The sequence below is a fragment of the Cucumis sativus genome, chromosome 1 (genome assembly GCF_000004075.3).
Source record: "Cucumis sativus cultivar 9930 chromosome 1, Cucumber_9930_V3, whole genome shotgun sequence".
NCBI classification, from domain to species: Eukaryota; Viridiplantae; Streptophyta; class Magnoliopsida; order Cucurbitales; family Cucurbitaceae; genus Cucumis; species Cucumis sativus.
In genome coordinates, this window is record NC_026655.2 from 9,526,921 (window position 1) to 9,553,788 (window position 26,868).

General features: G+C 35.2%; 1 protein-coding gene across 1 annotated transcript; it reads right to left on the reverse strand.

The window, feature by feature from the left end:
* Positions 1–4,584: 4,584 nt before the first annotated feature.
* Positions 4,585–23,200, reverse strand: LOC101216793 (vacuolar fusion protein MON1 homolog). Its single transcript, XM_004139400.3, has 14 exons — positions 22,555–23,200; positions 20,125–20,204; positions 19,948–20,019; positions 19,789–19,828; positions 17,157–17,258; positions 16,842–16,963; positions 16,204–16,336; positions 16,030–16,121; positions 15,170–15,251; positions 8,412–8,476; positions 7,369–7,668; positions 7,149–7,240; positions 6,444–6,508; positions 4,585–4,946 (listed from the first exon to the last, which is right to left on the reverse strand). The coding sequence occupies exons 1-14, from the start codon at positions 23,092–23,094 to the stop codon at positions 4,851–4,853; spliced, it is 1,881 nt and encodes a 626-aa protein (XP_004139448.1). The 5' UTR covers positions 23,095–23,200; the 3' UTR covers positions 4,585–4,850.
* Positions 23,201–26,868: the final 3,668 nt, after the last annotated feature.

The following is a 26,868-nucleotide window of genomic DNA, read 5'->3' on the forward strand; positions in this document are numbered from 1 at the left end:
CAAAAATAGGGAATATATGATTGATGACATAAATTTGCTGAAGAATAATCACCTGCTTATACAATGGAAATGTGGTTTTCTTTTTCAATTTGAAAAAGTTGTTTTAGTATGGTTTTCTTTTTCATTATTCAAGTCTATATTTAGAAGCATCAACCATATTGAATAAGAAAAACTTGAGGGTCATTTAAGAATTTTATTTGCATTTTAAAATTACTAAACAAAAATATTACATTTTAATTTACAATATGGTTTCCTCCTTTAAAAAATAATAATAATAAATGGATCATTTTTCATTTTAATTTACACTATAACCACAATATTATTAATAGTTGAAGGACAGTATATCAAAATTTAAAGATTCTGTTTTATTACTACTAAATTCAAATTCTTTAAGGCAAAACCTAGGTTGAAGATTTGTTACATTTTAGAGAACTTTAACAAATGCTTAAAATCAAGTAAATTTAAAGATAATCTTTGCTTGTGCTCGATACCTAAATTTAAACTCGAGAAAAAGACATTTGTAAATGTATGGTCCATACCATCAAAAGACTAAATCTATTTAAAACGATAAAATAGTTCAATAACCTTTTAAACATATTCTTAAAAACGCATGGAACACAAAGTTGCAATTTTGAAAACACAAAAGACAAATACATCAATTTTAAAAATTTTGAAACTAAAAATTTACATTTTTAAAAATTAAAAAATAATATAATTTTTCAGAACTTAATAATTAACATCAATTCTCTTTATTTTTCTTTTTTTAAGAAGATATGTTATTTTCTATCGATTCATACGACAGAATTACATTTCCTTTCATGCTTCTATTTGTTAAATTTAAGGACGAACATGTTTATAGTTGATGTTAATTTGGTTCTTAAAGTATTAAAACATTTTAGTCTCCAAGTCTGGAAAGTACTTCTCAATGGTTAAATATTTAAAATTGGTCTTTACTTGACTAACGGATAAATGACGTGGCGTTGAGGTGACAATTTTCTGTTTTTTAAATTAATCTATGCTTATGTGGCATTTTTTGGAAAATTAGCAAGAGTAGAACATTTTTTGTTTTCTTTTTCAAAAGTAGCATTTTTTTAAAAACTCCTAAAGTTGTTTTTCTCGGTCCATCTCGAGCGAAATCTGCTACTAAGATTTTCCTAAAATATTAAAATTTTTCAACTTATAGATTGTTTTTGGGTTTTCCTTCTCAAATTTTATTTAATTCTTTTTCTCGTTTCAAAAAAAATATTCAAATCTTACATCAAACCTTAACTACTTTTTTATCTTTTCAAGAAATTATGAATCTCGGTTCGTTTCGGACAAAATAGTACCGCGAAATCTGCTAATTCTTTTGTGTTTGAAACTCATCTGGCATATTTTATGACTTTTTTGTGTGTAATTAAAATTTTACGTTGTATGGAAAATTATTAACTTGTAGGTTCATTTACGTATAAACAACAAAACTAAAAAATATTTACAGATAGCTCACGAAGCAACATTGTATTTTCATACATTATTCCAAATTTTTCCTTGAATTTCTCGGGACAAGTATTGAATTATTCTTGAGCATGCATCTTCTTCATATTATTACTTCTCCTTCTTCATATTCTCACTTCTTCCTGTTCGCAATTTCTTCATTTTCTCTTCCAATTTTTTTTCTTTCATCATCGCTTATCTTCTTTTTTTTCTTCTTATCTTTCCACTAAACGATCGTGTACCAAAAATCTAAATGATCAGTCATCTATCCCAGATAGACAAAGATAAATCACTATCTCTCCTATCGCTAAAAAGAACTACACGATCGTGTGTTCTACATGATCACATATCATGACCGTTTAGAAGAAAAATTACACGAAACATTTTTTCCATCGTTAAAAAAAACTACACAATCGTGTACCATCTTCTACACGATTGTGTATCACGGTCGTTCAGAAGAAGAATTACACACACAAAAATCCCATCATAAAAAAAAACTACAAGATCGTGTATCATTTTCTACATGATCGTGTATATTTCCTACATGATCGTGTATCATTTCCTACATGATCGTGCATCATTTCCAACATCATCACGTATCATGGTCATTTAGAAGAAAAATTACACACGCCCGTGTGCTGGTGCTGATACTACCTACACGATTGTGTATCATTTTCTAAATGATCGTATATCATTTCTTACACAATCGTGTATCATGATTGTTCAGAAGAAGAATTACACTCGCGCGTGTGACCGATTAACCGCGTATTCACTTAGACATTTTTGTATTTCTCATTGTTAACATGTAGGTTTTTTCCATTTTCAAAATTGTTCTATATATCGTAAATATCTTACTCATTTATTGCTTTTTTTTAAAAAAAATTATTTTTATTTTGCTATATTTATTTTTTGTATTTTGATGTTTAATTTAATTTGTAATTTTAAACAGTTTAAAATAAGATCAAATGTTTAAAATGGAAAGTTGGGATATAATTAGCAGTAAGATAGTTATGAAAAATGACGGAATATTTAGTATTGAGTTTCTCAGAAATATAGGGTGAAAAAACTAAAAGTGAAAAGAAAGAGCAATTAATGAAAAAGTGATGGGATGAAAATTAATGATTTGATGGCCTCACCACTAAACATTGGTGAACCGTTGGAATAGTTTTGTATGTTTTTTGTTTGGTTAATTAACACACCGCAAACATGGGTGTGTGCAACCACCCCTCCTTCTTCCTTTCCAATTACATCTCTTTTTTCTTTCCTCTCTTCTTTATAACATTGGTCCCACCCACACACACACACACACACAAAATACTTTAGTATCCTCAAAATGAAATCCATTTTTTTTTCTCTCTCCCTCAACTTTGTTCCCAAATTATTAAAGTATGTTAATTATTGTTAATTATCGTTAAATTAGTCTCCCTTTTAACTTAATTACAAATTCATTTATGAAACTTTAGTTTATACGATTATTAGTTTGGCTTCAGTGGTGTCCATTAACTTAACAGGATAGGTCAAACAATGGGTGAGAAAAAAGGTTTTAGAGAACTTTTTTGACCTATTCCTCTTTCCTTAAGCCATACTTGAAAAGTACGACCGTATGTTAAGAACAATCTATATTCTAAACTTCATAGACTGGAATTAGATAGACACAATCTTAGAAGTTTAGTAATGGTTTAAAAAGCTTCTTACAATAATGAAATTTTACTATTCACGTCATCAAAAGCCAAAGGACCAAACTTGTATGGTGAGGTTTAATAATCACATCATCCAATGTTAACAGGACCAAACTTGTATAGTCTAACCTTAGTAATACTTTTTAGTAGATAATTTCATTTTGTTCTACTTTATACCAATATGATAGCATAATATTGCGTGTGTTATATAGATTACAAAAAAAATTACTTGATTAACAAGCTCTCAACAGATAGTTGACAATAAATTCTTAACCAAACCTGTTATTGGATATGAGAATTCAATGAACCTTATATTGTAAATTTACAATTAGAATAATAATATGCCTTTTTTGTCTTATTTATATGGATGATTGTTATAAATCGACATATGATCAATAATAATAATTTCATATTCGATTGTATAACTTTTAAGTTTGAATTGAAGTCACTAGCAATGTATGACCTTTTAACCAAACAATCCCAGCCAACCAAAAGAAGAAAAGAACATAATAAATAGGAAACAGAAAGAAGAGAGAAAAATAAGTGAGCTACATATGGTGTTAAAAATAATAATAATAACTACATGAGGTTAATGATGTTACTATATTCCCCAACAATAGCACCATTATACTAGCACCATTATACTTGTTGGACATACCTTGTTGATTTGACAGAACATAACAAATAGAGAATGAAAAGAAGAGATAAAAGAAGTAGGCAAATTGAACAAAATAAAGTGCCAAATCACACTTTTTTTATTACATACATACATACATATATTAAACTCATGGTTCCCTTTACTACTGTATTCTATACCTTTTTCAAAGCCACAATTACCATCACACAATAAATTTGAGTGTTTAATTTATTGGTTAAAGTGTCCAATGATGACTTCAAAAACAAGGGGGAAAAACACATACATGTATTGGTTGATCCATTTTAAAAAGAACAGTCCTTTTTCGAATATTGATAGATGGATCTTTAAATTTCTAAATTTATGGGAGATACTTATTTTTCAAAAAGGCAGATTTAAGGTGGCGGTTGGGATCCTTTTGGCAGGCTAAAAAGCAAAGCAAAACAAGAAGTTGATAAATACCCCCTTAAATGCTCAGTTCTAACAATCATAGAAAGAGCAAACAGTAGAAAGGATTTTGTTTCTCTTGGAGAAAAAAAAAAAAAAGAGTTGAACTACAAATCTAATCCCCCAAGTGCAAAAGTCTTGTAATTCAGAGCCATAGGGGGGACCTGCATTTACACATTTGTGGTCCAAACCTCTACATTTAAATCATCCAAACTCAGATGAGATTTCGTGTGCAATCATCGTCTTTAACGTGCATTATTTCAGACTTCGGGTTATAACATTCTCCCGGTTCTAATGACTTCATACCACAAGCATTTCAACAGATTGAAACCCTCCATTCAAAATTGGAAGTGAGAGCATAAAGATGCTTAGTTTTTCCCTTTTCCTATTGTTCAATGTCTAATTTGTGAGAACTATTGGTAATAACCTACCTGTATAATATATAGAAAGCTCTTCATTTCATAGATTTTCACTAATATAATATATACCTATTTTTCCAGTAAATGGAATTAAATTGAATACAAGTTTTTTATGAGCTAGCCTACTCTACAATAATAAAAGGCAAGACCGTGGATGTGTATAGACATGAATACAAAAAAATTATAGTACATGGAGTGTTACCATGAAAATGGGCTCGCACCCAGAAGAAAAACTTCGTTTTCAACATCCTTGATCCATTGACAAATTCGATTGCAAATCTTTATCGCCAAAGCCTGAGAAAACATAAGTTCTACAATCAGAAAAGCTTTTTTTCCCCCAAAGGAAACCAAATTCATATTACCAAGGGAAACATAATAGAAAGGCAACAGGCATACACAGACAAATAAAGGGAACAGTACAGGGAAAAACAAATAATTAGAAGGGTGAATTCCAGTGGACAGTAATAGAGAGAAAAAAGGAAGAAGAAGCAAGGGAGAGTTAAAAAACAAGGGAGAGGCTCCAAACTCACGTTTAAGTCTATCCTAAGAAGTCCATTTGAGCACAAACATTAGCCTGCCAAGTTTTCCTTTACTATGAAGGAGGATTCAGAAAACCTCTACCAGATCGCCATCATCCCAATATAAGCAGGGTCAGAATCAGAGTAGAATTAATAAAAGTGTGGGTACACTGGGTGTTTTCTCTTGTTTCCAAGGATAACGATATTCAATTACCGGTCAGCTTTGTAGGCGCCAAGACCAAACTTATTATGGATTAATGCAGTTTTTTAAGTCAACAAGCATGAATTCGTATGGAGCAGTGCATTGAAAGCCTGATAATCAAAATTATGGTTGGGATGGAGAGAATCTAAAAAAAAAGCATCTTCAATCATTAGATTTAAGCCCTCCTCATTTGTTCTCTTCCCAAGTTTTTGGTTGATTTTTCTTTACAAGATATATGCTTAAATTGGAATGCCTTTTTATTTCCATTGTAATAGTATTTCTTTCACTCCCTTGCGGAGTTTGTAATTTTTTATTTTTTAGCATTATTATACTTTAATTTCTGAAAAGTATTGTCTTCATTATTTTCTTTCTTGTCAAAATAAATTAGAGTGTGGGTGCAAAAAGTCGGCAAAGTAAGACTAGCTGCTGCATAACAAAGTACGCAAAAGAAATAGTAAAGATGACAACAATATACTTATTATCCAAGTCTCTAATATTGAACATGAATAAAACCGAGAAAGCCATGTAGCTAATATGAGTAAACAACCAAAAAAATCTTCCCTCTTTTTGTTTCTTTTCACAGATAATGAAATCAGAATTGACGACAAGAAAACTCAAGAAGGTGGATCTGTAAAAGGGTACTCAAATTGGAATCTCTATAAGCAGAAAAGCCAACTAGATACATGAAACAGAAACTTCCAAACAACTTAAAAGGTCTCAAGAATATCTTTCAAGATTCTTATTTCTTCAATCTTCCATTCCCTTCATTTCAAATTTTGAAGGAACAAAATATTCATCCACAAGTACCGTGTATGCTAAACCATGTCCAAGCACCGTTTTTAAAATTAGGAGTTAATCCAACTATACCGTTCATGTATTGAAGAGTTGAGCTCCTAATAATTAAAGTTCATCTTGTATTGTTAGTAATTTCGAGCCAAACATCAATCAAAATTGCTTTTCTTTTTTTTTCTTTTTTGACAAAATAAGATCAAATCAAAATTCCCCATAATGACATTCAAGAAAGAACAAGAAGTAAGAACATGGTCACCATAAACCAACAAAAAGAAATACCTTATCAGCCAATGGATCAAATGCTGCATAAAGCTCAAAATCTTGAGTGACCCAGCAGAGTAGAACTGTAAATAAAAATCATGATTAAAACTTGAATGCCATTATGTTCATATATCTTTATATCTAAGCAAATAATGGGTTTAATGCAGCTAAAACAGACACGGGCTACCCTTTCCACTATTGCATAGTTCAAACCTAAGCATACCCCTGATACAAGATTCTGCAACTTAGAGGGTATTGGTTCTTATTATATAAATATCCGTTCAGAAGTTAATGCCACATTAATAAGATGTTGGACTTGGAGCATACTTCAATTAAGGCTTTGGAAGGCTAAAACTCCAATAAAGATCAAATTCCTTATCAAGACATTAGATTGGCGGTATAAGATACACAAAACACAGCGGGATAAACTAGATGTAATAAACAGAAACTGATTGAAATAGATTATCAAAACAAAAATATAAGAGACGAACTCAAGTCGAAAGAAAGCATCTCATTCTGATGTAAAGAATACAATGAAGAAAAACAGATATGGCAATATGGCAATATGGCAGATAAAGTTATGAATTGTAAAGAAAAAATAATAATAATAAAGGAAAAGAAAATAAACTTTACCATCAAGAGTGGAAGTGCAATACCAATTATGCAAAAGTAGATTATTGAATTAATCCAATTGGAAATGTTAAAGGAAAACAACAAACGTACCATAGTTTTCATCTCTTCTAAACTGGGTCTTGTGAGGGCCAATTTCCTTATCATGCATAGAAGCATAAATATTTTGGTATGCTCTGTACAATCTGCAACAATAAAGATATCAAAACAAATACGTAAAGAAATAAAATTAATCTAAAAAAACCTGATTAATAAGAAGGGCTTCAAAAAGTATCAGTGTTACTGTATGGTCTTCGAAATTTTCCACAAATACCTCTTCTGTTGTTGACGGCTGCTAATTGGAGATGAAAATTCAGAAGATACATACTGATCGAGATATATACTGCGGTAAATGAAATGCCACAGTCCACCAGGACCACCCATTCCAGCATTAGATTCCTTGAATCTTTCCGGAAATTCTGATGGAGCTCTTTGTTGGCCCAAATGAGATGTAGTTCTATAACGAGGTACAGAATCAACAGGCACATCTCCAACATGCATCCCACCATCTAACATGGATCTCTGAACTTCACTAAGAACATGGGACTTCAAAAGCACGGTCTCAATACGAATCCTTTGATGTCGACCATTTTTCAGAACATGCAAAGAAGGAAAAATATTATCAACCATCAATGATTGAATAAGCACCAATAGAAGTCTTTGAATAACAAGAAAGATTGCAGTAATAGTTGGTTTGAGTTTAAAATAATCAGAAAGGCAAAATGAGGTTGTCATCGGCCAAACTCTAGACAAAAATTTTAGCGTCATTTTATGTTGCTTCAATATGCATTTTAATTACAGCATCTTATACAGTGCATCATCTTAACTTAAATACGTGATAAAGAAAACCAGATAAAAATTTTCTTGATAGGAATAAAGTAATTTGCTCAAACTTAAATGCAATTTAGAGTTGGCAGGACAGGACTTCCATGGTGTGAAGAAAACAAAAACATTATAGTTGGTAAAAACAAGTTCCATTTTTGCCTTAGTTGACAACCAAATGAAACTCTAAGGAGATGTTTGGGGAGCTGAAATGTAACAAGGATTACTGATAATTTGAAGAGGATTACTGATAATTTGAAGGGTGTTGGAATGCATGAAGAGTTCAAGGCAAAACGGAAATGGGTTGTGAAGCGTGAAAATGGTAGAAAATAAGGTCGGGTTGAAAACAGTGGGAACGGAATAAGTTTGGTATTACAAATCAGGCACACAATGTTCAATCAAACATAGGTTTCGATTACATTATATTACAAACCCATTACATTGCAAGCACCCAAACGCACTCTAATAGTACTGATCTATGACAGTCCAACTCACCTGCATTCTTTTAAGTGATAGAAGGAATCTGAATTAGTTGTAAGGAGCATCAAGTAAGTGTTAACCTGCCACAAGACATTTATTCCGTCAATATGCAGTGAGGATAATATATAGAACATAATTACCCATACAAACTATAAAACCGATTAATTAACAAAGCTCGATCAATCAAGAACATCACAAATTTGCATTCTTCCAAATGACAGCCACCCAGGAAGAATTAGACTCTAATGTTAAATAAGGGTATAAAACAGATATGGAACGGAAAGTTCTTTCCGTTCTCTCTCCTCTCCTCTCTACTCCCTCCTTCCTTCGCTTCCCTCTTCGGCTCCTTCTCTCTTTCCGGTAGCTCCACCATGACTGCATCCTAGACTATCGGCACTAGCCCTCTGGTGATGACTGCCCTCTGACCATGCACCAAACTCCGGTGAGCGCAAGACAGTTCATTATTCTGGCAAATTCTCAGTTTACCGTTTGTGTGCATTCAAAGTTAGAAGTGGATGTCGAAGGATGCAAAATAGACAACCTGTCCTACATTTGGCACAAGACTGGTATTTTTCAGGTGGAAGACGTCAACACCAACAAAAACCTACCAATTTTGAACCCACATTTATTTGGTTTCTTGAAGTCATTTCGGAACTGAGTTGAAGATCAGAAGATTCTTATTTTTTAAAAAAAGACAAAAGGTTGAAAACGGAAGGGTAGAAGTTTCTAAATTCAGATCTGAAAAAGGTTGGATATCGAGATACCTTGTTTGGCCTCATACTGGTGGAAAATCTCTCATTCATCTCCCCTTAGGTGCAGATAAGGGGGTTGGAAATTATTTGGCATGATGTTGGAGAATTTCAATTCGAGTCACGAGTATAAATCTTGGTACTTTCCAAAGCTTCACCCTCAAAAAATCCCAACAAGTTAGAGAAGCAGTCATAAAAGGGGAGGAAGGAAAGCTTTGTTGATTTGGTGAAATCTAAGGACAGCCAACACCCTGTTTTGGAACCCGAGAAACATAGCATGTGCAATTATTGGGTGATTAAAAATCCTGAAGTTTTCAACACTGATTTCGACAATCTTTGGGTGGTTTTGAAGCTCTTTCAGTTTGATAACTGGGTAGAGATCAAGGATACTTTGAAACTGTACTTTGATTCAAACGTCATCATCGGTCCCCTACTCGCAGAAAAAACTTTGGTGGATATGGACTGTGGACCTTTGAACAAGCTCCTTGAGAATCCAGGTAAATGGCAAAAGTTTGGCCCTTTCATTTAAAATTCGAAAGGTAGTTTGCTGTTATTCACTATGCCGTTAAAGGTAGCTTGCTGTTATTCACTAAGCCATTAAGTGATTCAGATAACCGTTCAAATTCAGAAGGGTGCAAAGCTATGGAAGATGAAGAGGTGCAGTGAGGGAAGAGAAAAATCCTCCTGTGCTGCCCGTTTTACCCATTGAAATTCCAAGAGCCACTCATGAGCTTAATAATCCGGTGGCTAAGTCCTTTATTGGGTACGGCTAAGTCCTTTTTGGTACCCAATAGGAAGTTGAGAGTTAATTTTGCAGCTAACAAAAGATTAAATGCCAAAGCGCCCAATCTTTTCTAATTTTCAGCAAACACAGCCCAACAGTCACAAGGCCCTCTTACAAACGTTTTGAGCTCCTCCAGCAGCAGATCGTTGCCACAAGTTTATTCAGTTCCATTAGTTCCTCCTTCATTTGACGCTACAAAATCAAGCAAGACCTTGTCTGGAAAACACTCAAGTAGCTTCTCCTTTCCCTCTCAAATTCTTCTTCGTCTTCTTCCTCGGGCAGGGATACCTCAAAAAGAAAAGGCCAAGCGTCAACCAAATGTGAGGAAATACTCGCACTTATTCAACCCAAGTATTTTGTTAGAAGAAAGAGACCAAAGGAAGTAACTAAATTGAGTCTCATCAAGGAGAAGTTGTTCCTCGAGCAGAATCATGATGTTTTATAAAATTATTGTTCTAAAATCCAAGGAGAATAAATGTCTTGGTTTGGATTATGGCAATGGGTTCTCTAAACTGTTCCGAGACTATGCAAAGGAAGCTTCCCAATATGTGTTTGCTGCCTTCAGTGTGCCCCCTTTGCTTGGAAAACAGTGAGCTTTTAGTTCACTTATTCGTTTTCTGCCCCTTCTCATCTAATTGTTGGTTTAGCATATTTTCCATGCTCAAATCAGTTTGGGTCTTTGATGGTTTGTTTAGCACCAATTACTGAGGGGGCCTTATTTATCAGAAAAAACTTTTCCTAATTTGGGTTAATTTGATAAAAGCGCTTCTAGCTGAAATTTGGTTTGAACGTAACCAACGCATCTTCCATGAAAAAAAAGGGATTGGGTTGACATCGTAGAGGTTTCTAAAAGAAACGCAGCAGCTTGATGTTCTTCAAATGCAGAATTCAAAGATTACTCCATTCAAGACATCTACCCAAATTGGACCGCCTTCATCTAATAATATTCAATGTAGTTTGGATGGGTTTTATATGTATTTCTGCCATTATATTTTTACTTCTCAGCCTTGCTTTTGGTTGTTACTTTGGTCTTTTCATGCCTTAGTATTGTTCTTGTACTTTGGTCTTTTCTTTGTATTTTGGATATGATGAGGGTGCTATGGGAAAGTCAACCTAGTTGAGATGTCTGGGTGCACCTACTGATTCTATCTCTCTCTCTCTCCCCCATTTCTTGGCTTCCCTATTATTCTCATTGTATAGATCTCTTGTACATTGAGTTTATTAATAATAAAGAAGCTTGTCTCCTTTTTAAAAAAATGATTGACTTTTTTAATACCATCAGCTGTCTATGATTGTTGTAGATCAACTGCAGTTGTTGAGTTTGTCAAGGGGTGTCCACTGAATTTCTTCAAAAAGGTTGAGATTGCAGCTGTTGGCAATCCCAAGGTTGCCTTTTTTGATAGGTTGTGATAACTTTTGGAGCAGTAGCTTCTTCAATTGTATTGGCTAAAGAAATTGCATCAGATAAGTAGGCAATGGGACATAATTTCACAACTTTAACCGCATCTCGAAGGCCTAGCAAATCTTGAAACCAAGTGTTGTTCTGTTTCAGGCAAGTTGTTTCAGGCTCCTAAGCGATGGAAATCTTCCGTGTAATCAAAGATGGAACTATCACCTTGTTTGAAGTTGGTATTTTGATTACATAGTCGTTGTTGATAATTGATAGGAAGGAACCGGTTCTTCATTAGTTTCAAAAGCTTTGGGCCAAGATTTGATGGGAGATTTTACCATAGTAGTGACGAATGGTCTCTAATTGGTCCCACCAAGCCGAAGCACCTCTTTGAAACTTAAAGGCCACCAATTTGACTTTCTTGTCATCAGGAATGTGACATATTCAAAGAAGTTTTCTACCTTTGAAGCCTAATCTAAGAATTCTTCCATATCCATTCGGCTGTCAAAGCTAGGAAGATCAATCTTCATCTTGTACTCCATATTTTCTTGATGAAGGTTGTGTCTCCCTTGATTCAATCCCATTCTACCACGAACAGTATGGTAATAATTGTCTCCTTCACTTGAAGAGTCAGAATCTTGCATTGTAAGTCCTCCCCAAATGTGTTCTTTGTGGTCGAAACCTTGCCTGATACAAGTTTCTTGGATTTTGGTTTGTCTTCATCCTTATTTCTTGAAAGGAAGCTTCACCAATCTTGTTTTTTCAAAGGTTTCTAGTAGGATTCTTGTCTTCATTAACCACAAAATCGATGTTGGCAACTCCGTCATCACCCGAATCTTGCTTTTCTTGGATCCAAATTCCACCTTTGAGAGTTGTTTCAACATGCTCTCGATTGATTTCACCAGATTGGATGTTCATGTTTTCCAAAATTTGGTCCCTCGTGTACTTTGAGCTTTGTCTCTCTATTTTCATTATTAATAATACTGAGACTCGTTTCCTTTTCAAAAAATGTTTTCCAAAATTTGTCCCAACATGGAGCGGATTTCACCTATCTCGACTTGTATTTCACTTACTGACTTCTCCACATTTGTCAATCTAATTTCCATGTTCTTGGCCAAAGAGGAAGCTTCCACGTACATTAAGATTGATCCAAGAAAGAATGTGCAATGAATTTTCGCTCTTATACCAATTGATGTAACAACTTCAAGAATGCACTGTTTTTTTTTTTTTCTATCTTTTTATTATAATGAAATGGAGGCCAAGTAGCCTATTTATACAAAAATGGAGGGCTGGTTGGTTATCAAGAAACCAAACAGAAAAGAAAACTATCTGCCAAATAACTAACAATTAATTACAACTCCTACATCACTAATTCAGAAGTGGAATTCTTGAGAGGTTTTCCAAGCCATTCTCCTGCCACTCCATCCAAAAAGAAGAGCGAGACAACCTTCGATTCTCCATTCAGCATGGGTAGTGAAGAGTGAACACTTTGTAAAGACAGACGGAAATGAGGGGCAGTTGCAAATGGAACCCTTAGAAATAGACCTAAATGCTCTATTCCAGATTGATAAAGAGTTGGAAGACGAATCAAATGTTGATGATAAGTGTCCAACTTGCCCACCATCAGTGCAGCCCATTGGACTTCCAGATTATCTAAAATTGTGTGCCGATTGCGGTCTAATGTTTGTTCGATCATTCCCGGCAGATTTTACGTCCTCCAAAGGCTCCATGGTCTTTTTAAACGAGTAGGAGCAGTGAAGGGTTAGAAGAGGGCGAGCTTTACAAGTTTTTCATCAAGTTTACCTCGTCAATTAGCCTGCCTCTTTTAACCGAGGTTTAGAAGTTTTATTCTCAAGTTTGGTACCTCAGTTGTACATAAGTCTTGGCAGCTGTTTGTCAGCTCATGTAGTCTTAGAATTTTTACGAACCAGATGGTTTTTGGTTGGAATCAAGATTGTTGAGCTCTTTCATTTCATCCTCTCAAGATACATCTTCTTCAAGCTTCTCAAAGAATTCTTCTATCATGGTTATGGTTTTTCTTTTTTGGCGCTCTTTTGTTTTCCCTTCCCAGCATTTCATTTTTATTGATTTTTTTTCAGCTGCTGTTTTGGTTGTTTTTCTGCCTTGTTTGGAGTTTGTTAAGCTCTTGGTCTCATTTTGTTTGTCTGTGTATTTAGTTTCCAGTTTCTTTGTCCCTTAGAAATTCAAACTATTTGTATATTTCTCTTGTACTTTGAGCATTAGTCTCACTTCATTATATTAATGAAGAGACTTATTTCCTTTTCAAAAAACAAAAAAAACAAACATGGTACGGGTGTTGCAATTAAGATCTCTGATATTAGGTTGAAAGAAAACAAAAAATCCTACATTAATTAGGTCTTGAGTACAGAGTCCACTTCATTCAAAAAGTCTCAAAGAAGTGCAAGCCTAAGAGAAATTGAGAGTTCCTGTATCCGTACCTCAGACTGACTACAGCCAGATCTACTTCTGATCCCCAGAAGAGATTCCTATTTACTCTTTAGTCTGGATATGCTCTCTTCTAGACTAAATGTTTCAAGGTGATTTTGGAGACTAATCCAGATTTATTAGAAGTTAGTTGCACCCAGTTGCAAGCTCCAGCCCGTTCTACTAAGTCAGTTTCTAACTTCTCTCATCCTAAGTAGTTTAAGTACTCTAAGTTTCCTTTGCCCAACTCAAAGGTGAAATTTTTTAAGGGCTCTCCAAGCAAAACCCCTCTCCACCCCTCTAGAAAAAGAGAGAGTCCTCTTTCGACTCTCCTTTCAAAGTTAGTAGTAAGGAAATGGAGCATATTGATAAGCCAGCCGAGCTTGAGGCGCATAGACATTTTGAGTCTTTAGAAACAGATCTTAATGCCCTATTCCATTGCGAGGAAGACCTGAACTTTTAAAACTGCCTCCTCCTACTCGCCCTTTTCCCAATCTTGCAAAATACCAGATCATCTAAAGTTCATAGTCACTGATTGCAGACTTATTCTAGTTTGATTCTTCAAGCGTTCATTGTAGTCCCTCCAGTTGTTAGACTAACTTCTGTCTTTCCCTGATTTCTCTCGCATGGATGATTGAGTAAAGCCTAGTTGTTTGTGGTAGCTTTCTTGATATTGTTTTCGTGTTTGGTCTCTGCTTTATGCCTTGCCAAAGGGGAGTATCTTCTGTTTGTTTTGGAAGATTTATTCGAGTTTCTCTAGGTTTTGAATGGCATTGACAAGACAGTTTCGAGGCAGCCAGTTGCTTCTCTTTGGCGCTTCTCTTTCTCCTCTCATATTGAAGATTTGGGCATGCAAGTTTTTATATTTGAACGGCTCTTGAGAGTTTTTAAGCTTTGCTTTGTATTTAGCTTTCTACGGATGTATCTTGTTGGAAAGGATTTGTTTTGCTTGTTGGACTTCTTTGCTGTCTTCGGATTTCTTTGCTACTCCATATAAGAGATTGTAACGTTTCTTATACAGTTGCCATGCTTTACATGCTTATATCTATGCATGTGAATACACAAGCACATTATCACGTGATAGATTCAAGTTTCCTGTTTTTTTAGATTTAAGCTATTTCTGTTACTATGAGATATTCATTTGATTTAAAAGGCAACGTTGATGTCTGCTTAAAATTCTGAACAGGTTTCTTCACCATTTTCTATTGTCTGTTTTCTGTTTTACATTCCATTCCCCTGTTTGTCAAGATTCACTCTTTTTACAACTGCATGTTAGGATCTTCTGATGTGTAAATGTCATTGACTAAATGACCTGTGGATGCTTTAGATAAAAAAAAACTAAATTTAAATCCTAGACGAAAAGTGTATTTTACCCAATAAAATTTGAAATATTAGTCTCACTCACATCGAAATAATGAACATATGCATACAAAAATGCCATAGGATTGTATCTTGGAAGGCATATTGGAGAGAAAGACTCGGATGTCCTGCACAAGGGAGAAAAGATCAAATGAAAAAGTGGTCAATTTCTTTTTTTATTGAAACAGCAACTTTCATTGAGAAAAAATGAATAAAAATGCATGAGGATACAAAAAGACAAGCCCACAACTAAGAACTTCAATTACCAGAAGGGACACAGAATAATGTCTAAGTAACCACTTATTTACTGATCAGACGTGTCAATTTAAGATGTTCCACATCAACCAAATCAAAGACAGCAAAGAAATAAGGACAGAGCATAACCACCGGTCTATCACAACTTTTTTAATATAAGAAACAGGACCATGTCACAAAAAGGAAAGCCAAGGTGCAGAGGCAAGAAGCCCCTGCCCCAAAAAAAATAAAACATCAAGGCCTTCCAGTTGGAGGACTTGAGCAAGACTGTAATTACCCAAAAGAAAACAAAATCATGTGTCGAGTCCATAAAGCATGAGGCTTTTTTCCCCCTTTTTATAAGAAACCTGAAATAATGTATTGAACAAAAAAGAAAACAAGTACATCCTAAGAGCGGAGAGCAGATGACTCTCCTCAGAAATAGAAGCAAAATACAAAAACACCAATTATCCTGAAGGATAATGGATAAGAGCAGGTTACGGAAGAATTCTCGTAAATCGTGGCACCACCCCCACCATACATTGTTTCAGAAAATAAGAAAATCTGTGACTAACCAAACTTGTGCCGAAGTTAACTTATTGAGCTTACATTGGATGCAAATTTGGTTGTATAAATGATGGAGAATAATCTATCCTAAAATTTGAAACTTACCTAAAGGATTCTGTCGACATCACAAAGTTGGCAAGTAGTAACATATCATCGGGATGGAGAGAAGCTTTTTGAGCACCAACAATACTGATAACCTGCAATCTAGATCTAATTCTTATATATTCTACAAAGAACATGATATGTGGAACCAAGGGGGCCAAGAAGATGAAAGTTCACCTTATGTTTGCACATTAAAATTGCAAAAAGAATGCCTGAATCAGCAACATCTTGTAATATTGCACCTGCAGCTTGTCTTGTACCATAAGCAAGAGGAAGACAAGTGTATGCATGAAGAAAAGTAGCAGGGTTCCTGAAGTTGGATGAATCAATTAGAACTAAGGAAAAAAAAAAGACATCCAAAATGCAATTCCACTGCCCCTCACTGATACATGATATCAAAAAGTTCAACCACCCAAACAATACTTGATGATGAGAATAGTTGTACATACATTTTATATGGAGAGAGAAATAGAACTACACTGACATCAAAAAAATAAAAGCCAAAAGGGGGAAAATTGCTAGATTACGTGTAGTACATAAGGACTAGATTATCCATATACACTGCTATTGGTATTGACACAGAAACTACAATATTTAGTTAACAAAAATGTGAAACCATGTCCAATATTTCCATTCAAAATCCTAGTCAATAGATGCCTTATAACACTGGAGTTGTCTGGATGGTTCCATTTTTTAGCATAATGCAGAACAGAATAACAGTTCAATAAAGAGCAGCAGTTTACAAGGAGAAAGAGAACAGGCTGTGTTTCCCATCCAGAATAACATATAGGTAGGTCAAGAGTGCTGAAACTAACCAACCGAATGAATGGATGAGAGAGGAGAAGACAACATCCGTTCCTCCAAGAAGGGAAGTCATATCAAACTTGGGATTTCTCTCAAAACATCTATTTACAGACTTTGTTAGAATAAGTATCATCTGCATGCACGTATTACAATATATCAAATACGTGAAGAAACCATGATGGCAACAAATATTTTGTTCATAAAAACTTAAGCATACAATGAGCAAGATTATCACTTGAATTGCACAAACAAGCAGCATGTACAAAAGCTAGAGACAAAAGAAAAGAAGAAATATTTCAATGGGTTACAAGCAGAACCAAAGTTACCTGACCATATATAAGTTCCAACTGGCCTCTTAATGATTCATAAGGCTCTTCTGTGCAGCTGATGCAAACCAAGTAAATTGGACCCTTCACAAGAAAGACAACCTGGAGATGGGGAAATAATAATCGTGATTTAATGTAACAGAAGCAAAATATGGAAGTTGAAAGAAGACGAAAACAAAACATAAACATAAACAAACAAACAGGATCTGTTCCTCCAATTTCCGGTTTCACTACAATAGTACATAAGCACTAGAAGACAATTTCACAAGCATAGATAACTCTTTGAAAATAAAGAAACAACATGTGCATATGGATAATTTAAAAGATACGGCATACCTACAAATTTTGCACACACATACATTACTCAGGTTGATATTGGGACAATGCAAACACCCTTTTTGAGATTTTAGTCCATTTTTTGAAAAGGAAACAAACTCATGCATTAATAAAAATAGGAGCAATAGCTCATAGTAGAAGAGGGTTATACAATGAGCAAATCATTGACAAGAAAACGAGAAGGATCAACAGGTGCACCCAGCATCTCAACTAGGTTGACACCCCTATAGCACCCTCATCATATCCATTCCAAAGAAAAGAAGACCAACCTAAATAATTAAAGATCAAAAAGCTACAAGTAGCCAATACAAACCAAGCAAACATATGATCAATCCGGCTTAAACATAGCCACTGCAACCCAAAATAATCAGAGAAAATCATATATAGTTATATTCACCCTCCTAGGGCTTTTGGATTCCGAAAGGCACTTAACCAAGAGGGGATCCAATGGGGAGGCAGGAGCTAAATGTTTTGAAAGTGACTTTACTGAAAATCCCCATGATGTTCCAAAGACCAGCTTCTTTTATCCTCCATGTTGATTGGTCTTCTTGCGTCTAGGGATTCAAGCAGAATTTGAAAATCAGAAATTTCCTCCTCTTTAAGCAGACGTCTAAAAATAACAGACCAAGAGGAGGCGGCGGAATCTCAATAATCTGCAACCAATCCTTTGGGAAGTAGGGCTATTTTGGTAAAGGCGCGGGAATGTGATCCACAAAGCAATGCCGTCCATCCATGGATCCAACCAGAAAAGGATTCTGTCTCCCTTTCCCACCTTAAAAACTGCCAATGTTTCCACTTTACGCCACTGCCTAGAGATGCTTATCCAAGGGCTTCTTAAACTTGAGGATTCTTTGCTGCTTTGTGTGCCAAATGAAGGTGTCACTACAGTAGATGCTTCGAATTACCTTGCACCAAAGGGAATTCGGCTGATCCAAGAATCTCCATCCACCACTTTGCTAGGAGACCCATGCTTCTAACTTTCAGCTTGTCCAGACTGAGTCCCTCATCACCTTGGCTTTTGGTTACTAAGTCCCATTTCACTAGGTTGTTTAACTTGCTACCTTTATTGCCTTCCCAACAAAAATTCCTCATGATTCTTTCAATGAAATTAATGACTTATTCTGGCATGAGAAAGGTAGACATGAAATAGGTGGGAAGGTTGGAAAGAACCGATGAGCAGAGTGTAAGTCGTCCCCCTCTTGATAAATTGAAACGTTTCCATATATCTAACTTTTTTTGTACTCTATCCAAAACGGGCTGCCCAAAATGAACACTTTTTGGACATTCTACCCTGTAACGTGGATACTTCAGATCCCGCTTGAACGAAACGAAAGATATTGAGCTGCTTGGCCTGTAGTAGGTATCTGGTTCACCGCTTTAGGTATTAGCACTATGGCTTTCAACTTAAATGGTTTCAATTTCAACCAATCTGTAGTTGATAGTCAAGGTCGTGTAATTAATACCTGGGCTGATATTATTAACCGTGCTAATCTTGGTATGGAAGTTATGCATGAACGTAATGCTCACAACTTCCCTCTAGACCTAGCTGCTGTTGAAGTTCCATCTATCAATGGAATCATTAAACAATTTTTGTTTTTTGACAAAATAACATTATATATATATATTGTTTTTACTTTGTTTCTAATCTAATAATTTAGAATTTTCGATACCTATATTAGGAGTATAGGGTGTGTATGTGCAACTCGTTTAGACCATGGACCGGGACAAAAGAAAGTACAAAATTTTTCCCGTATCAGTGATAAGTACCAGTGACTAGGATAGAATGAATGAAAGAACTCTGTTCACTACCGAAAATATCCTCCCAAAGGAAGACCTAGGTACATGAAAGGCAAATTTTCTAATTTGCAATTTAAAGTGGATGCAGAGAGGAAACCTTGCTGTCCATTATATTAATTCCACAAAAGGTTGACTTCTCCCAATTTATCTTTTGACTGAGCACCATTCAAAAATTTCAAGCGTCTTTTGTAAGTTTTTAAGCATTTCATCATTGAACTTACCAATAATGAGGATAGGAATGGAATTTATTCCCTTTTTTCATTGGTAAAAGAATGATATTTCAGAACTACTCTGATTTCTTAAGTTGGGACTCTATTAGATCATTCCCTTGTGGCATTAATGAAGTGAACAACAAGAGGGCATGGCAAAGATGCTTTCTAACTCCTCTAAATCACCTAAAGTTAAAAGAATACGCTACTCCAATAAGGCGATAGCCAACATTGAAATTAACCAATTAGATATACACCCACACATATAAATAAAATTAAAGAAAACAGACCTGGTGTTTACCAGCTCTAACCCATTTGACACGATCACCCCTGAAAAGGTAATTAATTAATCAGAAATGTGGAGCATTGATTCAGGAAACATTACTTGACATTTTGAATATTAAGAATTGTAAAATTCGTTGACAACATAGCAAAGTCCAGCAACTTGCCCATCCTCCACAAAGGAAATGATTGCCTGCAAACTGGCTGAAAATCCTGCTAGTTTGTGCTCGTCCCCGTACCTGGATGTCATTGATTACATTTAAATAAGCTCCCAGTAGAAGGATGAAAATTATAGTGCTCTGGAGTTTAAACAGATAAAACTGTTCATTTATACAAGAACAAACCTGGAGTAAATAGGCTTTCCCGAATGGCTCAAAACAAAGAAATGCTTCTTCCTTTTTCTCCACGATATGGAAGCATCATCCTAAAATTAAAGAATTAACTGATCAGGGAAGTTGTAGTGACAATAGTCAATGTCTGTTAGATAGGTCAGTCACCACAATGAAGCAAAAGTGATGATAATTTTTCTTGGTAATTAGAACGATATAGTCAAAGAGGCTATACTTTCAAAGCCTGTATTTTCACTAATAACTACTGATGACTAGGTTTAACTATAAACAAAACATTGCTCCATGCCACATACAGTCAAGTCAACATATGTGTCAGATACTGTCCAAAAATACTCAGTAATAGATTGACAAGTAAAACTAGGTACACTCCCACCATTTGAGAGGGTGGTCTCTCCAAAAGACTAAACCAAGAGAGGACAAAAACTTGTGCTCAACATACAACAGCCCAACCCCTAAATAGTGTCACTCACCGCCTTACAAAATGATAGGCAGCTGCACACCTAACACAAGACATTAAACAATTTTAATTACCCATTAGTTTGGTGCAATAGATAATAAACAACTGCACGTGTGACACAAAATAGTAAACTGAAATTCACTCATTTCTAACCCTCCTTGCATAAGTATAAAGTACTAGAGGTCTAACAATATGCTAGCAAACTCAATGACTTGAAATTCAAGTGCATCAAGTTAGGTTCAAACAGGTAGTTATCTAGAGTCTAAAAGTGAATAAATGCAAATGAGTATTGAAAACACAACAATATGTGTAAGTCAACAAAAAGAAAGATAATGATAAATGATAATAATAATAAGGGAGCATGCAGAAGTGAAATAACTAAGCAATTTATTCCTCATCCATGAAAGACAACACTAAACAATTCCCCTCAAGATGGCAAAAAAACTAGCATGCCAAGAAATAATATCATGATTATAGCCAAGGTTATCGATTATTTTGATGAAGCTTCACGACTTTTAACAAGGAGGGAATCGTATTATGCTAGTGTAAATGAAACCAACTAAATCTTTTTTTTTTCTTTTTGATGAAATCAACAACTTTCATTGAGAAAGGATGAAATCTTACAACTCTTAAATCAGAGAGGATTGATGCAAAGGAGGTAAAAGGCATTCTTTTCAGCTATACACTTGGCCACCAACCCATTTAAAATATTTGCTAATAGGACTTAAAGCGGCCATTCCCTTTCTTTATTGAGAAAACATTCACTGAAATGATTAAAAGAACAATAAAGAAACCCTGACAAACGAAGCCCACAATGAAAGGGGGCCAACATAAGAAAAACAAAGACTATCAATTATTACAAAGTGAATTGGAACAACACCTACCCGAAGATCCATCAACCCTTCTAAAGATTTTCTTGTTTCTCTCAAGCTAAATTATCCCCAAAAAAGTAACATGACAGAGCATTCTTCTCTTATCCTGAAATGGCAGATGAAGAAATACATCATCATCTGCTACACTTTAAGCTGTCCTAAATCAAAATTGCAAATTAACTACTATTGTTGTACAGCACGTGGTCCAAATCTTCTTTAAACACATTTTCACAAAATGCACTACCAAGAGTGAAGAGTCTAACATTAGTGAGGAAGACCTTTGGTTAAAGTTGTGCTAATCCACCAAATTTTTTAACTTGGTTTATACCTTCCAATCAAGGGAATAGAAGAGAAACGTATGGAAATGAAAGGCACTTGACTAAGACAAAAATGATCTGCACAAGATAGAGGGTCATAGTTCCATACAAAGGTACTCCTAAACCTAGGGCAATGGCTTAACCCATGAAGAAGAGAAAACAAAGAAGATACATTAAAACTTTCCCATTTAAAGAATGGTCTCCTAAGATCAAAGTTGCATGAGGTGGAATCTATATATAAAGAAAGAATAAAGTCTACAAAAGCGTACTACAAAAAGAAAGATGAAAAAGACAAGGGAAAAGAGAACATGAAGGACCTAAACAACAGTCTTCCAAAAACTGAACGAGTAGCCCATCCACGATGGAAAATTTCTCACTTGGAAAAACAAGGGCGACCCAAAGAGATTTCTTTCAGCAAGTTCCTCAAGGTCCATTTAACCACACAAGCGAAGACCCACCCCAACATAATGTCACCCATATTTTCTCACTATAACCTTTCACTAGAAAGTATTCAATTCTAGAAGGAACCACCATAGCCATGTAGCTAGAAGAGCCAAATTTCTAAGCCTCAAATTTCCTTAAACCCAGCCCACCCTCCTCACAAGAATCAGAGACAATGTCCCTTCTAACCAAACATATCATGGAAACAGTTACCAAGCATGTCACAAAGATCAATATCCATTCATGATCTACTCTAAAGACAATGAGAGGCATGAGAGGCATGGAGTTCAAAATTCTCCAATCAAACAGTCGTCAACAAGTAGATAAATCACAGTACCTCATCACCATGCCGCTTTCCAGGAACCCACGAGGGTACAGAATTCGAATTCTCACCAACAGAAGCGTCATCTCTCAGTTCCTGTATCTCATCCTCAGCAACTCCATCCGTCTCCGACCTCCCGCTACTAGCACTGCTGCTTCCTCTTTCACCTGCATACCCACTGCTGCTAGGACTAGCCGGTCGATCCACCTCAATTTCCGAATTGGTCCTCCCCCACACAACTCCAGCACCATCAGAAACCTCCGTCGCTCCCTCAACCACCGGAACTGAATTCCCCACAACATGTTCTTCAGAAACTAAGCCGACCCTCATTTCCTCGTCACTCCGTTGAATTCCAAACATAGAGCTATCGGCCTCGAATCCATCTGAGACGCCATTGACATCATCTTGGTCAGAGAGGAGCTGGGGATGTGGTAAGGTCAATGCTAGAGATGCCAATTCTTCTTCGAGAGGTTTAGGTGGCGTAGAGGGTGATGTTCTAGGGTTGAAATTGTCGAGTTCATCACTGGATGATAGTGAACTCAACCCAGAAGACATCTTTGGGAATAGAACTTGAATCGTTTTCCAATGGAAAGCTTTAATTTTGCTGATCAAAGAGAAGGAAAATGAATGCGATGAAACCTTCGCGAAAGCCCATTGCTGAGAGTTTTCGCCACTTGGTGGGAAGGATCCGAGTGGCACTGTTTTCGGGTCGGGTCCATTTGCCCGTATCCTCTTCCCATTCCCCTATATTTTCCTTTCTCAAACAAATCTTTGCCTAACATTAAGCGGGATGTTTTCAAATAATATCAAAATTTTAGAATCTATAGACACTAAATGTTACATGGCCTAAGGGTAGACTCCACAAGTTTGGAGTTTTGAAGTATACTAAGTTTTAAAGTTGGTCAAGTTGTGAAGTCTCTCATGCAGAGTTGTCTAATCGAAGATTATGAAATGTGTGTTCGAAGTTTAGAGTTACGTGGTCTAGAGTGTGTTTAGAGTATAGAGTTGTGAAACTTAGATTAATAAAATATGTTTGTATTATAAGTTATTTCACAAGTTTGAAATATAAATGTAACGACTCAATTCTTACACTAAGTTGATATCATTGCCTAAAAGATAACTAACAATTGACACTCTAAAAAAAAAAGGAAAACTAAAATTTTATTAAAATTATTTCAAATATTTTGTAAACTCCAAAACTTAGAAAAACTTGAGTCTTTTAAGAGCTTGGAAGGTTAGGTTTTGAGTTGAAGTTAAGATCTAGATAGTAACATAAGGAGGCTTATTGCATGTGTTTCATGGTTGTTAGAAAGAAGGAAAAATAGGTTAAGATTGTTTAGAGGTTTTAATTTGACAAAAAAAAAAAAAAAAATTGGCTAAGTCCATGCTAGGCAATATGGCATGGAGAGCTGTTTAAATGAAGCAAAGAACCTCTAAAGGATGATGCTAGGTAGCCAAGACATGAGTGGTGGTGGCTTAGGCGTGCAAACCTCTATAAGGGGTGTCATAGGCGGCTAACATGTACCTAGGAAAGAATTGTCTTTGATAGGTTATTGGGGCTGAGAAGGTCTAGGCGAGAGAGCTAGGTGGCCTAGTGGTTAGGCGAGGAACCTTTGTGCGCGAGTAAGATTGTGTGGCCAATAGAGGATATTTGGGCGTTTTGCTTGAGGTTTGGGGGAGGTGGTGAGGCTTGTGGCTGACCTAGGCAAGTCAGTTGAGTGTTTTTCAGATGGTCATTGCATGCATAGCTTACTTTTACGGCAAGCAGGAAGTGTCAAGAGGGTTGCATACAGGACTCACTATAAATAGGTAACTTCATAAGGACAGTGCTCACAGTTTACCAATGTGTTTTGCCTCAAATCACTTGCAAAAGCTCAAAATTTGAGTCTACTTTTCAAACTAGGGTTGCTAATAAAATTTGAGGTGAGGAAGATTAAGTTTGAGCTAAAGAAAGAGAGAAATGTCATTTTTCGAATAAAACAAAGTGGTGTGCACTTTTTGGAGGCCACATAATGCATCTTTTTAAGTTTTAAGCTGAAATTTTGAGGTAAGAAAGTTAAGAAAATTATAAGAAACTTTGTAGAAGGAAGTTTTCTAAAAAGAGTTATGAATTTTTAGTTATAAATTTTCAAAGTGGAGTTAAGTTTGTGGACGAAAAATAGCTTATGAGAACTACTGAAGGATGACTGAGTGTAGCAAGCATTGCAAGGCAAGATGGGCGTGAGTATTGATCAAAAGAGGTTAGTGGGTGTGTAATGGTTTGTGATGAGCACATGACCAAGGGGTGTGCTACATAGCATGTGTGCGAAGGCAAGCAACGCACAAGGCGCGTGCGGCAACCCTACGCACAAGAACGCAGGTAGTGTGTGAGGCACTTGGCATGCCTATGTGTGAGGTTAACATGCGACAAGGCTGGGCAAGGCCCTGCACGCGTACCAATCCATTGTGTTGTCCATGTCTACGCGCTGATCTAGATCAAAAGGTGTTTTTTGTTTACCTTGATGACCTTTGTCCATCAAGTAGGCAGACATTAAGAAAGCCTGATCATCGAGAAAAGTAAAAAATATTAACAAAAACTCTCCTTTGATGGTATTGGTCATTAAGAAAAGGATCGTTGATGTTTTTTACACATAAAGGTTTTCTTGATGACCAAAACATGTCATTAGAAACCCTTTCTTGATGGTATTGGTCATCAAGAAATGAGACTTTGATGTTTTTTGCCCATAAAGAAACATGAAAAATCCATAAAATGACCAATTTACTTGAAGGTCAAAACATGTAAGGATTTTGTCTTCTTTTGCCCATCAAGAAATTGGATCAGTCTATTAAGATAACTCTTTTTTGTTGATGTGTTTGCTCATTAAGATAGCCCTTCTATTGACATTTTTTGCCCTAGAACATAAGTCTTTTCTTGACGTTTTTTCGCCCGTCAATAATAGTAGTTATAAAAAATATATATGGGTCATTACGACTCTCTCATATATGTGACCTGTAATCAGCCTCATACAAGCTAAAAAAAACTTGAAATTACCAAAACGTCAAAATATGCAAAATTCATTACATACAACTTCAAACAACTCATGCAAATTATTTTCAACATAACCTGAACAACTCCAAAACTACATAACTCACACAACTCAAAACTTCTAACTTCACAACTTTAAACAACTCATGCAAAATATCAACAACCACAAATATAAAATCCATACCATGAGACCATATAATTGAATCGCAAGTAACATATATTTCACTAGACATCCATCAAATAAAGTAATTAATGTTCATTAATCAATTGTAAACCAATGTTCTATAAATAAATAGTATCTAACAAATACGATCATATAAGGCATAATCCTTCAAAAACTAACATTGTATCACAATATACCTAAACCTATAAATATAAAAACTATTGGTTCATTACAATAAAAAAAAAACATGTAGCACCTAGAAAGTCACAACAATCAACTCTCACTGCATCTAATTTGGATCGAGTATAAGGTGCTTGTCTCCTCAGCTGCAAATGAAATAAGTGTAATGTGATAACTAGATTGTACTAAGTGTAAAAATGATAGCTATAAGAGATGATGCAAGAAAATGCATACCACGTTTGTAATTATGACGTTCTTTTGCCTTACTATGTCTTGCATGAACTTCATAACATAGTATCTTTATTATGTACACACTACTGTTAAACCGAATGTACATTATCATTTAATTGGAATTGAAATACTCATACCTTAACATAAGAGGTCAAGCTCTTGTATTTTTTTTCAACGTAAAACATTCTTAAGGCTCCGAATTAAAAACAAATAAAAAATACAACAAATTATAGTTTACATAATAAATACACACTTAATGTGAAATAACAGTCGTGTTGACCATAGATTTCAACTTGTCTTGGACACCATGTCTTAATGAATTGCGTGCATACACCGTATTCGTCTATAAATGAGATAACAAATAATATTCAATGATATCTATGTAACAAACATATATTTCAATCAAATTAATTAAAAAATAGAAGAAAAATAACAATATTTGTTTTCTAAGCTAACGCAATTAAACAAACATATCAATAGTTTATTCTTGATCGATACCAATCTATTGCACATGTATTGAGCTCTATGTTTCTCACTACCTGAACCAGTTGAAACTTGTCTAGGATTCATGAATACATATTTCTCTATAATACTTGGGTTAGATTCATATAAGTATCTAACATTAAGAAAAGACTTATAAGATTAGAAATACTCATCTACAAAAGTAATGAAAATAAATTTATGAAGTTGCACTTACATCAAATAACTCAAGATCATTGAAAGTGCTAAT